General features: G+C 50.7%; 1 protein-coding gene across 1 annotated transcript in view; it reads right to left on the bottom strand.

The window, feature by feature from the left end:
* Nucleotides 1–2,544: 2,544 nt before the first annotated feature.
* RAMP1 (receptor activity modifying protein 1) overlaps nucleotides 2,545–16,414 on the bottom strand; it is a 35,897-nt gene continuing 22,027 nt past the window's right edge. The window contains exon 3 of the mRNA XM_070423371.1: nucleotides 2,545–4,621. Within this exon, the coding sequence (XP_070279472.1) occupies nucleotides 4,366–4,621 (256 nt within the window). The 3' untranslated portion in view covers nucleotides 2,545–4,365. The remainder of the gene's footprint in view (nucleotides 4,622–16,414) is intronic.

Here is a 16,414-nt window from a genome sequence, read left to right as displayed (position 1 = left end):
GTCTCCACTTGACTGCTGTGTAAGTGATCCTGGTGCCGATCAGTCCACATGAGTCCGTTGTCCGTCTCTAATTACGCCCTTGGGATAAATTCCTAGGAGGGAAATTACTAGGAATACATACTCGCAGACTTTGGGTCCATCTTTCTAATTTGAAGAGGAAGTTTCATCCCAGGGGTTTATCTAGTTTGGGGAGGGGCAGGGAGTTCTGGGAAGGAATGCCATGGCCCAGCCTCAGCTCGCCCTGTGCCCTGCTGGATTCCAGCCCCCTCCCCCACGTGCCCTCCCCAGCTGCGTCTCCAGCTGCATCCCCAGCAGGGACTCCTTTCTGTGAAGATGATCTCAGTTCAGAGCTGCTTCTGGCTCAGAGGATGATGCCCTGTCTCCAGGGCGATTTCATCCGGGAGCTGCTGATCGGAGCAGCTTTGGGAACAGCATGTCCTTGGCCAATTCCACTTCCCAAGTCCTTTTCCCTTCATTTGTTGGGTTCTTTGACTTCTAACAGATTTTTTTCTTTGGATTTCCAGGACGAAGCTCTGGAGAGGGGGCCATTTCTCCAGCTGCTCAATCTTACTTGTTAAATGAAAGCTGTCGTCAGCTTCCCCAGCCAGCCCAGCGACTCCCAGCTGTCCCTGCAGGCCCCTGTCCCTGGACGGTCAGAGGAGGCCACGGAAGGATAGCTGCTTCCACCAGCCCGGGTCTCTCCTGCTTGGGTGGGCACTCGGGGAGGCAGAAGCTTCAAGGCCTGTAGGAAAGGGCTGGGACAGGGAGGGTGATCGTGTGTGTGACTGGTGTGACCCACCACCGCCCCTCTTGTACTCCCAGGGAGCCCCTGGGACAGGCTCAGGGGAAGGGCAGACAGAGCACAGGAGGGGCACACTAGGCCTGAGCAGTGCCCCTCGGTGGGGAGGACCTGCAGCTCCTGCTTCTCCTCCACCCCTACCCCCAGCGTGGACCCCACTGCTCCCCCACTGACCTCGGCCTCTGCTCTCTGAGGCTCTGAGGCAGCCAGGGTATCGGCGCCATTCCCTGTGATCTTGGCAGGTGCTCATTCTGTGGCAGCACCGACCAGACACCCTATGGCCCTCCCGCTGCCTGCCCGCACCTCTCCAGAGAATGCACTGCTCGGAAGAGTGATTCCGGGAGCAGTTCTCAAGGCATCTGAGAAACTAATTGGCTGCTTGGCCGAAGTGGCTCAGGTGGTTGGGTGTCACCTGTGCTCCGAAAGGTTGCAGGTTGGATCCCCAGTCGGGGCACATGCAGAAGGCTACCTGTTTCTCTCTCTCCCTGCACCCGCTTCCTCTAAGCATGTCCTCTGGTGAGGATTAAAAAAAGCAAGAAAGAAAGAAACTCATTTTCCTTGAAAGTCAACTGCCCACTCAAGGCCCCCACAGGCTGGGCCGAGAGCAGCTACCACCCAGAACCGGTCCTGGACAGGGCCATACCCCTCAGCACGGGGGACAAGGCATTTATCTCAGGAACTTCTGGGGCTCCTGGCCTCGTTCTGTCACCCCATAGGCTGGGTTTTGGAAACCGCCTCTGCAGCAGGTCGTTAGCAGTTCCCAACGTTGTCCCCATCACAGCCTGACAAAGGGGAGAACCGAGGTCTCACCAGCTCTTGAGTTTGCTAAGTCACTGGAAGTTCAGATAAGATCTTTGGAAACAGGGTCTCTGCAGAGGGAATGAGTTAAGCTAAAATGAGGTCCCACTGGCAGGGGGCGCCCTAAATCCAGTATGGCTGGTGTCCTCATAGGAAGAGGAGACACAGCGCACACAGGGAAGACAGTGTGATTGCGAGATTGGTGTGATGCAGCCACAAGCCAAGGACTACCAGGGAGTGCCGACAGAGACCCGAGGCAGGAAGAGGAGGGAGGGGTCCTTTGGGGAGCTTCAGAGGGCCTGGCCCACCAGAGCCATGATTGGGACTTCCTGCCTCCAGAAACTGAGAGAATAAAATCCGTGTTTTAAGCTGCCTGGTTTGTGCTAATTTGTTACCACAGCCCAAGGAAACTAAACTTTGAGTTATTTTAGAAAGTTGATTGTTTTCATTATATTCTTATTTATAAGCAGTGGCCCGGTGCATAAAATTCGTGCACATTAAAAGGGAATTAATTAGAGGAAATATTTTAATATTGCTATTTGTCCTTTCTCTATAATAGAACTGTCAGAGATGAAAGAAAATTAGTAAAACGTATATGAAAATCTCCCTCCTGTCAGAGTCTGGGGCATGCCACGGGACCCAGAATCAAGTCCCCGCCCATCCATGTGCCCCTCGAAATCATGTGAGACCCAGACCCAGCTGGCCCCTCCCCCGTTAAGCCCCGCAGGGCAGGGGGTGCAGCCTCAGGTCCTCTGTCAAGCCCCACTGGGCAGAGGGTGCAGCCTCAGGTCCCCGGCCTGGTGCCGAGCCAGGGGCACAGCCTCAGGTCCCCCAGCCCTAGCGCTGGGGCAGGGGGGCGGGGGGGCGTGGCCTCAGGTCCCCAGGCCCGGCCTCAGATCCCTCGGTCCCAGCGCCAAGGCACGAGGGCACAAGGGTGTGATGACCATTTGCATATTAGCTCTTTATTATATAGGATAAAGTTTCAATTATATTATTATACCAAAACCATACACACACACACACACACACACACAAACACATGCTGGCAAGCACATAGGAGGCAGGGGCCCTGTCTTTGAAGATGCCACAGCCCTCAAACTGGTTCTGGAAGGATCCTTGCTCAGCCCTGGGTGAGGTGCTGGGGCCCTGCAGACCCCGTGGGGCCCTGACCACCTGTGGAAACCTGGGGACAATGGGGCTGCCCTGGGAGTGGGGGGCCGGAGTCCCTGCCATAAGCGGTGGATTTGGTGGATCCGGGCGGGAGGGATTACTGAAATGACCAGGAAGCAGCACCAAAGGAAACAGGACCCACAGGTTCAGGAAGCAGGGGCCTCTGCAGGTGCATGTGCAGCTAATTACAGGAGGAATGACCACCACGGCCAGGTGGGGACACCTTTGTCCTCGGGTGCAGTGTGAGGTCCTTGAGCTGCTTCCTGCCATCCCCTGCTTCTGAAGCCTCCTGGATCCCCAAGACTAGGGACACCGGGGCCTCAACCAGAAGCTTCCTCCACCTGGTTCCTGTCCTGGAGCCCAAATCGTGACTCATCTGTGCCATCAGTTCCTGGGGAGAAGCGGGGATAACGGGAGACAATTGCCCTCATTCCTTCCCGCTCTCACAGCCCAGTTTCCAACCGTTGAGAGTAGAGGAAGCTGGGGTCTAGCAAGTAGCTCACAGCCCTTCCCAGGTCCTGTGCTGAGGACTCCAGAAACCCATGTTACCTGAGGCCATCACTGCAGCGAGCACACCTGTGCCCTTTCCTGACCAGAGTGGGATGGGGGGCCCTGTGGCTGTGGTGTGCTAGTGCGGAATAGTCCAGAACATGATGGCTCTGGCCAGCTGACCTGAGGCAGAGAAGCTGCTGCTGAGGGTGAGAAGGGGCAGGTCCTGGGCTGGGAGATGATGGAGGGCAGGGCAGGCTGCGGGCTGCAGGCACTTCAGAGGTTGTTCAGCTCAGAGGACATCTGGGAGGGACAGTGTGGGAGCTCCCTTAGGGGATCCAGAAGCTTCTAGAAGCCTGTTTACACATGGAGGCTTAGGAAGAATCCTGAATGGGGAAGCAGTCTGGGTTGGGTGCAGGGACGTGCAGAGGAAATAGCAGGTGAAACCCTCAAGGACAGAGTGGTGGGAGCCTGGACTTGGGGGATGGGAGGCATTCTTGGGGAGTCGGGGCGGGGGGCTGCTCAGCAAAACTGAGCAAAGCTGGCCTCGGCATGTCTGTGCATCGCAGTCGTCTGAGCCAGTGGTTCTAGACACTGTGGAGGGGTGAGGGCCTCAGGACCGTGTGGAGCACCTTCAGTGCACACCCAGTCCTCACTGCCATCGGGCCCTGCAACACCGCCTGCAGGGGAAGATGTGTCTGAAGCGTCCAGTGTTCCTCCCCAGCTTCTACTGTGACCCACAGCCAGAAACATTGACCCTTCCCAGATTGAAGGACATCCTTTTAATCACAATCTTCTCATCCACAGTCTGGCTAGAGGTGAGAGCAAACACATCAGAGACTCCCCAGAAATAATAACCGTTATGTTCTGCTCCCTCCTAGCACCAGCCCCCTTCCTAGGGTAGCCTTCACCTCCAGCTGGGGGCGTCCAGGTTAATGCCTGCACCACCGCCGCTCCGAAATCCGCTTAGCCGATCTCAGGTGGGACGAGGGGGCTTGGGGCCTGCTCTGACATCAGAGTCAGGAAGCCATTCCCAGGCCAGGCCCAGAGCTCCCTGGCCTCCCTGCCTGCCCGCAGCCTCAGGGTGGGGGCAGTTCCCAGGCTGCGGCCTACACGATGCCCTCGGTGAGCTGGCTTTTCCAGACCACCAGCCCAGTCATGAGCAGGGTCATCAGGATGGGCACCACAATGAAGGGGCAGAGGATGCTGAGGGGCGGGTCCTGCATGGCCCGGCCCGAGACAGGGCAGCTTCTGAAGTAGTGCTGGTGGACGGTGATGAAGAACTTGTTCACCACGGCGTTTGGCCAGTAGCAGTTCAGCCTTTTCATCACATACATGGTGCAGTTTTTGAGCTCTTCGTAGCTCCTGCAGATAGAAAAGCAGGTGGTCAGCCCTGACTGGTTTGGCTCAGTGGATAGAGCATCAGCCTGCGGACTGAAAGGTCCCAGGTTCAATTCTGGTCAAGGGCATGTACCTTGGTTGTGGGCACATCCCCAGTAGGAGGTGTGCAGGAGGCAGCTGATCGATGTTTCTAACTCTCTATCCCTCTCCCTTCCTCTCTGTAAAAAAAATCAATAAAATATATTTAAAAAAAGAAAGAAAAGCAGGTGGTCAGGAGGAAAAGTAATACTGAAGCTGGCCTCACAGTGCTTGTAGTCTGTGGGCTAGTTTCAAACAAGGTGAAGAAAAGAAAAGAAAAGAAAAGAAAAGAAAAGAAAAGAAAAGAAAGAAAAAGGAAGAAAAGAAAAGAAAGAAAAGAAAAGCAGGTGGTCATCCCTGGGTAGGCAGCGACTAAGGTGGGACCTGAGCCAGGGCTCTCCACATTGAGGGCAGACTAGAGGTGGGACAGCCAACATCTTCAGATGTCAGCCCAGGGCAATAAGCCCTCTGGTGGGCAAATCTGCAGCCCATTCTGAGGAATAAATTAGTGAATGTGAAGACAGGTCTGTAGAAATGACCCAAAATGGAACACAAGGAGAAAAGAGCTGTGGTAAATTCACAACACTCTCAATAATATCAACCCCAACTTATAATCTGAATTCCAGAAGGAGAAGACGGAATGGGGGAGAAGGAATATTTGAAGAGATAATGACTGAGAATTTTCCCAAAATAATGAGACATCAATTCACAAACCCAAGAAGGTAAAGTACCCCAAACAGGACAAAAAAAACCAAAACAACAACAAAGAAACAGCCACACAGACGTGTCAAAGCCAAACTCTGAAAACCAAGATAAAGAAAAAAAAATCTTGGAGTCAGAGAAAAGACACCTCCAGGGAACAATGATATGAGTCACAGCTGACTTCCCACCAGAGACTATGCAAGCCCAAAATGATGGGGGCATCTTTAAAGTACTGGTGGTAGAGATGGGGGAACTGTCTGCCCAGAATCCTACACCCAGTTAAAAATATTTTTCAAATATGATGTTGAACTAAAGAGTTTTTTAGAGGAAAAAAGAGCTGGGAGAATTCATTGTGCTACAAGAAATGTTAAAATTCTTCAGTAAAAAAAAAAAGAGAACAGAAAGAATTTTGGACCCACACAAAGAAATGAAGAGCTCCTTAACTGGTAAAATGAAGATATTTATTTATTTTTATTTTTTTAAATATATGTTTGTATTGATTTCAGAGAGGAAGGGAGAGGGAGAGATAGAAACATCAATGGTGAAAGAGAATCATTGATCGGCTGCCTCCTGCATGCCCCCTACTGGGGATCGAGCCTGCAACCTGGGCATGTGCCCTGACTGGGAATTGAACCGTGACCTCCTGGTTCATAGGTCAGTGCTCAACCACTGAGTCACACCGGCCAGGCAAAATGAAGATATTTAAAAGACACCGTTCCTTGTTTTTCATCTAGAAAGTGATTAAGTGAAGAAGAAGCCATACAGCAATTTGGGGAGCCGGAGGGAGGCTTTCAAAGGCCCATGCCTCCAGCTACAATCTTATGGTTTCTAAGTCGCTTGGTCACTATTTTGTCTGCCTGGCTGCTCTCTGGGCCGTTACCTCAAGTACCAGGGTGCAGGGGGCCTCCCCCAGACCATGTGGGTGGGCAAAGTGCAGGAGACTGGGAAGGAGAGGGTGGGCAGAGACCACAGAGGCTGTGCAGGACCTGTGCCCGCTGGGTGTGTGGTTTTCCCACGTGAACAAGGACTCATGTTTCGAGTACAAAACACAAGTGGAAGAAGCCACAGAAGTCCTGACAGGTTGGGTCTCATTGTGAGAAAAGAATGAGTTAGAACATGTCGAGTGCCTGGCACATGTAAGTGCTAAAGGTATCAGGTGTTGTTGAAAACTACATCCAGCCCTTGGTGTGGTTGTTGATTAACCACATGGCTACGTGTTACAAACACTGGTGTGAATGACTGTCTGCTCCCCACCACAGACCCACCAAACCAGCAGGTAGTGTTTGGTGTTCTGCGGACCCAGTGATAGTCGACCCTAAATGTTGACCTCCCATCCTCTGTGCTTGAGGAGTGGAGCTGGGATGTCCAGAGAAGGAGGTGTTGCCATCTCTGCATGGGAAGGAGCCCCTGACCCAGGACGCTGTGACCCTCAGACCCTCCCCCCCACCCCCCAGCCCCCCACCCCCGCTGAGGCCATGCGGAGGCTGAGCCTGTGCTGTGGGGGATATTCTAGGATAAGGCACTCTCTCCCTGAAATATTATCCTTCCAGTCTGTAAAGCCACCCCCTTCTAAAAATAGCTCCAACGTACAGCCGGGCCTCTTCATCCTGTTTATTTATACAGGAGTGACAGCTGAAACAGTCAATAAATATTGTGAGCTCTGTCAGCAAGTCTGTGATAAAAGAATCCCTTCAGAGCACAGTCTTCTGTCAAAAGAACATAGTACTGACTAAGGGCCCGAAATAACTGTGAAAAACATTTTCATTTAACCCTCTCTCTAGTTCTCATGTAACGGAATAGTTTTCCTTTTTAGGCCAGAACTCTCTATTCTGGGCCCCCAGGCAAACTTTGCTGGGAATGTTCCTGACCAGGACGGTGATGGTGGGCGTTTCCAGTTCGTCCAGGGCCCCAGTCACGACTCCAGAACCACAACTCATGGTTGCTCACTTTTGACAAGAAGGTGTCCACTGATGCCCCATGTCTGGGGACACTCATGGTTACTGTTGTCCTCAAACTAGCCCTGAATGGCCTTGATGTGGAGTATCTGAGACTGGGCCCCCCCACCCCACCCACCTGGTTCAAATCCAAGGTCCACCTCTTATCCCAGGTGATGCTGGGAGCCTCATCTCACCTGTTCGAGTCTTGGTCTCCTTATATCCAAATGAGGACACAGGGACCCACATAATGGGGTTACTGGGCACATCAAGCTAAATGGGGTCAACGGCCCAAAATACAGCAGATGCCTAATAGGTGGACGTTTTCTCACTGCCTCGTCCTGACAGCTGCTGTGAGCCTGAAACAGGATATCTTTCTCCTTCTCTCTTCCTCCCTCCCTCTCTCTCTCTTTCTTTCTTTCTGTCTTTCTTTACAGGGAGGAATGGAGAGGGAGAGATAGAAACATCAATGATAAGAGAGAATCATTGATCAGCTGCCTCCTGCATGTCCCCTACTGGGGAACAAGCCCACAACCCGGGCATGTGCCCTGACTGGGAATGGAACAGTGACCCCCTAGTTCATAGGTCAACACTCAACCACTGAGCCATGCCAGCTGGGCTAGGATACGTTTCTTGTTCTATTAATTCACCAATGTGTATCTAAGCCCTCAAAAACTCGAGGACAAACCACTCTGGGATTCTGGTTCCCTTTATCTGATCACTATTGGCTCTGTCTACCTGGGAGAATTCACACCTGGTGGCTTCCAGCAGCTTTAGATAGCTGCTGGGGTGGGGCAGGTGGCACTACCTGGTGTCCTGGCAGTAGGACAGGTGAAGATAAAAGTGACCCATTGAGGCTGGCCCGTAGAGTCTGTCCAAGTGCCAAACTGACATTGGGAGTGTGGTGTCAGGTAGACAGAGAGGGGTGAGGGTGGGTGCAAGCACAGAAATACCTATGGTGCCTTTGGCTCAATAGTTCTGGGAGTACAGTTGGCTTCTTCTCAACACTGGTGGGTGTAGTGAAATGAGGCAGGCATTCCTATCACTACTAATAAAAGGTAAACTGGCCAAAACCGGTTTGGCTCAGTGGATAGAGCGTCGGCCTGCGGACTGAAAGGTCCCAGGTTCGATTCCGGTCAAGGGCATGTACCTGGGTTGCGGGCACATCCCCAGTGGGAGATGTGCAGGAGGCAGCTGATCGATGTTTCTCTCTCATCAATGTTTCTGACTCTCTATCTCTCTCCCTTCCTCTCTGTAAAAAATCAATAAAATATATTAAAAAAAAAAAATTTAAAAAAATAAATAAATAAAAGGTAAACTGGTAAAATTTTTCTGAAAAGCAACTTGGCAATATGTATCAATAAACTCAAAATCATGGATATCCTTTGACCCAGGAATTCTATTTCTGGGAATTACCATAAGTTAATAACATGAAATGCAGACAGAAGTAAGGTAAGAAGGGGGTCGCTGCAAATTTATAATTATGAAAAACAGTAAACTATAAGAAAGCAATGAAAGAAATTGCTGATAAGCTATTTTAATATAGCTATTAAAATGATATATAGGGCCCTCACTGGTTTTCTCAGTGATTAGAGCAGGGGTCCTCAAACTACGGCCCTCGGGCCACCTGCAAATACAAATATTGTATTTGTTCCTGTTTTGTTTTTTTTACTTCAAAATAAGATATGTGCAGTGTGCATAGGAATTCGTTCATAGTTTTTTTTAAAACTATAGTCCGGCCCTCCAACGGTCTGAGGGACAGTGAACTGGCCCCCTGTTTAAAAAGTTTGAGGACCCCTGGATTAGAGCATAAGCTTCAGATGAAGGGTTTAGGGTTCGATTCCGGTCAAGGGCAACTACCTTGATTACAGGTTCTATCCCCAGCCCCGGTCAGGGAGTGTGAGGGAGGCAACCAATCGATGTGTCTCTCTCACATCGATGTTTCTCTCCGCGTGTCTCTCCCCCTCCCTTCCACTCTCTCTAAAAATCAATGGAAAGAAAATATCCTCAGGTGAGGATTAAAAACAAAAAACTGATATGGAGGAAGAGATTTGTAAGAGGTGGGAAAATACTTATGTTACAATGTTGGGCAGAAGAAAGCATATGAGACCTGGTGTGTAAACATTGTGGTTTCAGCATAAAATGCTCTGGGAGGAGGGGAACACTCCAGAGTGCTGGGCGGGCCACCCCAGGGTTGTGATAGGAGGGACTTTTGTTCTCTCATCTCTACCCTTTCTGGGGATTTGGAGTTTTCTACAGTGAGCACACATTATTTTACAATTACATATAAAAAAGCTTATCTGGGAAGGGGCCCGTGGCAAACTGGACACTGATGTCCCTGCACTTGCAGCCACGGAGGGCTCACTTCTTCATTTCTGTGACAGCCCTTGCTGCCTGGCAGGCCTCCCCTTGTTGGCAAGCATGGGGCTCAGGGGCCTTGCTGGGGGCCCTGCCCTGCCTCCCCAGGGAGCCTGCAGACCCCATGCCTCCCTGAGCCCAGCCAGCAGGCGCATTCCTTCCTTCACCCCACTTATCTCTGCCCCCAGCTGGGCGAGGTAAACCCTGTCCCAGGAGCAGGGCATGTCCCCCATCACAGGGACACTCCCACCCTGCCCTCCGCTTCCCCCAGCACAGCAGGTTCTCCCCTGGCCACCATGGACTCCCTCCCTGGACCTGGGGCACTTGGCTGGCAGCCATGCTCCACGCCGGCAATGCTGGGGACATAGAGGAGTTTGGGGGCACACGTCCAGCGCACCCCCATTCCGGCTTTGCAGATGTCCGCAGGGCCTGAGCAGGCGGTTGGCCTCCTCCACTACTCTCATTCACCCCGGAGCCAGCCAGGGCAGGGACCTAACCTCTCATGTCTCCTCTTCTGAGTTGGATGGGCGACATTTCGGTCTGCTGGGATGCTGCGGGGCAGACGCCCAGTCCCGAAGGGGACTCAGGACCAGGAGCAAGGAGGGTGGGGCTGGGCCCCAAGGACAGGATCACCCTTTGTACCCAGTCCCAGGCGCCCAAGTTTCTCTCTTCCATACCCAGCACCACCCTCCAGGATTCCTAGTCCCTACTCCACGGCCTCCTTGCAGAAAGGGCCCAGCCACCAGATGGCGCCCCTCCCCAGAGGCCTCCTCTCCTAGGTCCATCCATCCCCAGGGATTCCCCACCTCTCCCCCAACTTTCCCCTTGTAGTTCACCCCCCACCAGGATCCCCCTTGTGTGCCCGGGGGCCTTCCCCCTCCATCAGCAGCCTGTCCATCTCTTCACCGAGGCTCCCCGCACCCTTCCCTCCTGGGGAGGGGCATTCACACTCCGCAGGCTCCTTCCCTCCTCGACCAGCCAGCCACTGGGACATCTGATACCTGTGACACCCCCACCTCTATCTGAAGCTTGGTCCTGCCGACATTGGGCTGTCAACACACACAGGTTACCCCACCCCATTCCCATCTCCTAGGGTCTGCCCCTTCCAGGGTGTCCCCTCCCCTCCTGTGGCCCTGTCCCTGTGCCCAGGAGTAGGCAGAAGAGACTCATGGTGGTGGGCTAAAACACGCATATTTCTAACACCAGTTTCCATTTTCCTGCACCGAGTGTGTGTGGGCCAGGGGCACAATACGTGGGACAAGAGGGTCATTTCATACTGAGAAAAGTGTCGTCACTGCCTACAGGACATAGGCAACCCCACCTCTAACATCTGGCGAATTGCACCTTCACCTCTGAAGGCTCAGTAGATACAAACTAGAATAAAGGCATGTGAAAAATAAAGTCAACAAACCGGGTTCAGTGACTATGTGCGATGTTTCTATTCTACAGAGAATCAACCATCTTTTCAGAAAGCCCAGGATCCTATTATTTAGGCAGCAAACAAGACTCAATAAATTCCCAAAGTGTAAGTCAATATTCTTTGACTGCAGTATTGAAAACTAGAAATTAGTGAGAAAAAGACATATTTTAAAATATTAAATTTGTAGAAATGAAAGATAACTCATAATTTTGGGGTCAAACAATAATTTAAAAATCCAGTTACAGGTTATTAAGAAAACAATAATGGTGATACTGTATGTAAAAATTAATGGATTAGAGCCAAACAGCACAAAATTAAATTATCTTATTACTATACAAACAAAAAAAAAAAAGTATCCAAATCAAAACTTAAAAAAAAAAAAGATAAATCTCTCCAAAAGGCAACTAATTTAAATGCATTAATAATGATTAAAAGGGAGTTATTGGGGGAGGGGGGCAAAAGGGGACATATATAATACTTTCAACAATAAAGAATTATTTTAAAAAGATTAAAAACTAATATTTATTGATTTTCTCTTAAAAAAAAAACCAGGAGAATAAGTAAATTCAATAGCGGATTCTTTAGAAAAATAGGTATGATGAAATGGACACATTTCTCGAGAGTTTAATCTAGAAAAAAACACAGAAAACATCATATACAAAACCACAGATAGAAGATGAGAAAAAGTATGAGAGATTAATATACAAAAATGTATATTAAAATTGGAAAATTTTTGAATTGGGGTACTTTTGGGGAAACTATAAACTATCAAGTATTGACTTAACAAGCAGAAAATCTGAAAAAAAAAAAAAAAGGAAAATGTTATTTAAAAATTACAATCTCAAAAGGCAGCAGACCCAGGCAGTTCTTTCCAATTCTTAGGATTATAGAAAAAAAAGAAATGTGAGCTTTCCAGTTTTTTAAAAAAGTTAACCAAGCCCTGGCCAGGTAGCTCAGTTGATTAGAGTGTTGTCCTGATATACCAAGGTTGTGGGTTCAATCCCCAGTCAGGGCACATACAAGAATCAATCAATGAATACATACGTAAGTTCAACAACAAATCGATATTTCTCTCTCTCTCTCCCTCTCAAAATTCAATTAAAAAAAAAGTTAACCAAACCCAGATCCCACACCTCTGAAGATGGCATGCCCACGTGCCTTGGGGTAAGAGATGTACTCCACTGTCACTTAAAAATAGACACAAATGTGCTATGAAAACTGTTAGCAAATTTAAACTCTCCGTACAGAACACTGTAAAGTAGGTTTATTTCAGGAATGCTTTACACCTGTGACTGTCAAAGCCCATTTCAGCATGTCAAAGCAAAAAACACACAATCATTTCAATACAGGTTGAGAAGGCATTTGACAAAATTCAACATTTCTGATAAAAAAGAAACAACCTTGTAAATCAGGAAGAAGTTCTTAATGTGACAAAAATCTCTCAAACCAATTGCAAACCCCGCATTTATTCCTGGAGCCCTGGAGGCATTTTCCTTAGAGCCAGGCATCTGCGTATTTAATTTCTAGGTGGTCAGGTTTGTCTTCTACCACGTGATTTCCGACTTTGGTGTCAGGGCTCCCAACCAGGATTTCCAAAATAGTCACAGAGGAGCATTTCCAAAGCAGGGCGGGGCAGTCTGCTCACCCGGCCACTTCCTCTGGTGGCAGAAAGCCACGTGGTGGCCCGGCCTGCGTGGGGCTCAGCGTGAGTGTGCCAGGCCATCCAACCTCCACAGAGGGCCTCTGAGCAGGCTGCCATTTCCCACTCAGCCTCGCCGCTGGGAGCTGTCAGGCTGCACCAGACAGGGCAGCTTTTGTTTTTGTCGCCTCAGGAAATGTAAAAGGAAGTCTTGCTAACAGATTAAAAACACTTCAGTCTAGGACACTGCCCCAGGCCTGGGTGAGTGTACCGGCGCTGTGCACCTGGAACTCACTCCTCACCCTGGACTTGCAGCGGGAGTGTGTGGGGGGTGGATATGGTGCAATCAAGCTCTCCCTAAACCGCAGGTCCGAGAGATCCGATCAAGCCGGAAGTCTGATGAGACCGCGGAAAAAGCCCAGCGCATCTCTGCTGGCCCAGAGCTGACCACTGGAGCGCGTGCACAGAAATGTATACTTTAAGGTTTCTCTAATGTTCCCATTACAGCTCATCTCCTTAAGTTATAGAACAGGAACTTCTGATATCTTTGCAAAAAAATTAAAAAGCACAGGGGAACTGCAGGCTCCACCCTGTCTGTGGAATCCCAGCTACCCGACAACACAGCAGGCTTCAGGTACACCAGCTGGAGGGCGCGGGTAAATTCCACCCAGGGCTTTGCAACCGGCTCCCTGCCTCCACTGTACTGGGCCAGGGGGCTCTGGCTGAGCAAGGTGCTCTCTCTCTCTCTCTCTGAAAAGGAAGAACATGCTAAAGCGGGAGGTTAGAGGTAAGAGGAGGAAGACCAGTGGCAGGGCTGGTGTGTCACTGCTGGGGAGGAGAGAGCAGTTTCTCACGGATCTCTCGGCTGGGGAGACCTGGGAAAACCGCCACTCTTGGACGACAGAAAAGGGACATGGGGTGTCCTCTGAGTGCCTGGCAGGTGGGGCCTGTGCCTGCAGTCATCCCAGCCCTGGGTTCTGAGATGGCAGGGAACCATGGCTGATCACCCAGCTGCGCCCACTGTGGGCTGGCCTCACCGTAATGCCCTGTGCGGACATCCAGGTCTAGGGCTCCCCCCTAGGCCCAGGGCCCTTGTCCTCACCCTCACATGGGTGTGCACACATGTCCAAGCTCAAGGATTAGGCATGACAGCCAGGGCACTATATTTGGACACTAACACCCTGGGGACTCTACCCCTGCAAGCCACCCTGGGGGCTGGAAGGAGGGCTTTTTTCTGCAGTGCACCCTCGGTCCCACCACGAGGCCACTGCTCTCTGCCGCCCTGCCTGGCAACCTGCCTCCCTGATCCCACTGGATTCCGCAGGGACCCCTGGGGCCCTCCTGAGGCCGTGGAGGCTATGAGGTTGCTGGCCACACTGGCACAGCGGGCAGCCTGAAACCCACGAAGGTGACCTCTGGGCTGGGTGGCACTATCCCAGGGCGTCTCACTATGTCACCAGGAGAGGGAACAGTGGCTGTGGCTTTGCTGTGCCCGACAGCTTCCCCTGAGCAGAAGGTCATGCCAGCCAACAGGGCAGTCTCTGACCCAGTTCCTGAGGGGCAGCCCTGATAGCAGGTGGAGGGCTGGAGCTGGGAGCCGATCCTCACCCACTGTTGGGGCTCACCCCCCAGGAACACGAGGGGCTACCCAGCGGTCACACCACTGGCCCAGCACCAATTAAGGTCTCAGGCAGCAGCTGCTGAGCCAAAGTTAAATCTGGTTCTGAACTCCTTCGAGGTGCCAAGGTGCCCTCACTAAACTTTCCAAAGGAGAAGGACCATGGCCAAGATAGTGGCAGGAGCAGGCCACCCCGCCTCCGGCCTTCCTGTGAACACCTGTCCATGCAGTAAGGGAGAACCTTCCAGACATCCGTGGGGGTTTCTCTGTGATTCAAAACCATCCCGGGACTCAAGCCTGGATCGGGGAGCAGCCCAGTGCATCAGGATGGCGAAGACACAGAGAAATAAGTGTCACAGGGACCCTGCCGAACCTCAGATACACCTGGCTTCCAGGACTCCCTCCTGCTTGGGACAAACCGGAGCGGGTGTGAGGCAGCAGTCAGTCCCAGAAGGTCCTGGCTGCCCTGGGTCTGAGGATGTGTGTCTTGAGAGCTGCCCACAGGCTCCCCCCCCCCCCCCCCCCCCGCGCCCATACACACAGTCACAGTCACAACCAGGTCCTGCCTGCCCCACACCTTCACCGTCCAGTCCCTTTCCAGTCCCCCAGCTCTAGCAACCTGCGAGCGACCACACCAGTAAGGAGGAGGTCATATTTACAAAATAAGTCAGTCTCCTCTGGGTCCCTGACAACATAATAAAAACTCAGAGATAATCGAACAACAGCCACACAAACTCCAGAAATCGGGGTTGTTCAGCATGTACTTAGCATCCTGCCGAGCTGTCACTCAGCTACAAAGGCAGCAAAAAGCTCCTTAAAAATGTCTGAATTCTGGGAAGGCATTAACTGCATGGCTTATTTCTAGGTTCTACTTCAGAATAGTTGTCTGAATCTAAAAACTACATGACAAGGGCAATGATGATAACAATAATAAGGAGCTCGAGTTAACAGCCTATTTGCAAAGATAAGTGACCAAGAGCCCCGTGGGCCCGAGGGTTGTTTCTGATACAAGTTAGGATAGCGTGGTGTAAGAAATAAACCAAAATAGGCCACGGAAGGAAGAGCAGGTTTTAGAACATGAACTAAAGTCAGTGAGGAGATGGGGTGGGGACGGGGGTTGAGAGAGACAGTCCTGCTCTTTCATCGAGCGCCAAGCATGCGGTTTCACGGTGTAAGGAAACCAACACAGGCGTCAGAACACCCGTGTTTCACATTTCAGCGTGAGTGAGTGGAAAGAGCGTGCCAATATGTTAACCTCATTTAAAAGATAAAGGCAAACATCATGTTTTAACAGGAAGGAGAAAAGAGGGGGGAAATCAGTGTGGAAAGATAAAAATCAAGATCCCAAACGGAGTGCCTGAAGATTGAACATAAAGGACAAATGCAATACAATTTCCTTTGTTACAAGGCTCAACACTCGCCAGATGAAACAATAAGAAGACATAAGCAGTTTCTGAGAGAGATAATTAACACAGAATTATCTCAGAATTAAGAATTAAGGGTTAACTTCAAGTAGTTAAAATACTGGGATTTCAATGTTAATATGAAGCAAAAACCAGCAAAACAAAAACTATTAAACATGATTAAGGAGACATTTAATGATATTTCACAGTTGATAGCAGCAGCATAATAACATGGAATCTAAATGCTATAAAAACAGCAGAATATATACATAACAACCTGTTGGAAAAAATAACTAGAAATTATCTATATATATATAAAAAGCTAATATGCTAAGTGTCCAATCGTCCGACCGGTTGCTATGATGTGCACTGACCACCAGGGGGCTGACACTCAATGCAGGAGCTGCCGTGACACGCACAGAGAAACGGCACTGTGGACCTGGTGCCCACAAAGCAACACTTGGCTTCCCCCAAGTTGGACACAGGCCCCATCACCACCCCAGAGCAACACCCCACCAAATCGCAGCCAACACTGCCAAGACCCCATGGCGCAAAATGCAGCCTACAGCCCAGCCCAGCCCGGAAACAGTGGCTGTGGGTGTTGGGTAATGACGTCATGTTTTTGTTGACACTCGAAGCCGAAATTGTCGACACAATATGCCTGA

This window comes from Myotis yumanensis, unplaced genomic scaffold, assembly GCF_028538775.1.
Source record: "Myotis yumanensis isolate MYYU_CA2020_CCGP unplaced genomic scaffold, mMyoYum1.0.hap1 SCAF_8, whole genome shotgun sequence".
Classification (NCBI taxonomy): Eukaryota; Metazoa; Chordata; class Mammalia; order Chiroptera; family Vespertilionidae; genus Myotis; species Myotis yumanensis.
Note: the sequence above shows the minus strand (reverse complement) of the source record. Positions and strands in the feature narration are given on the sequence as shown.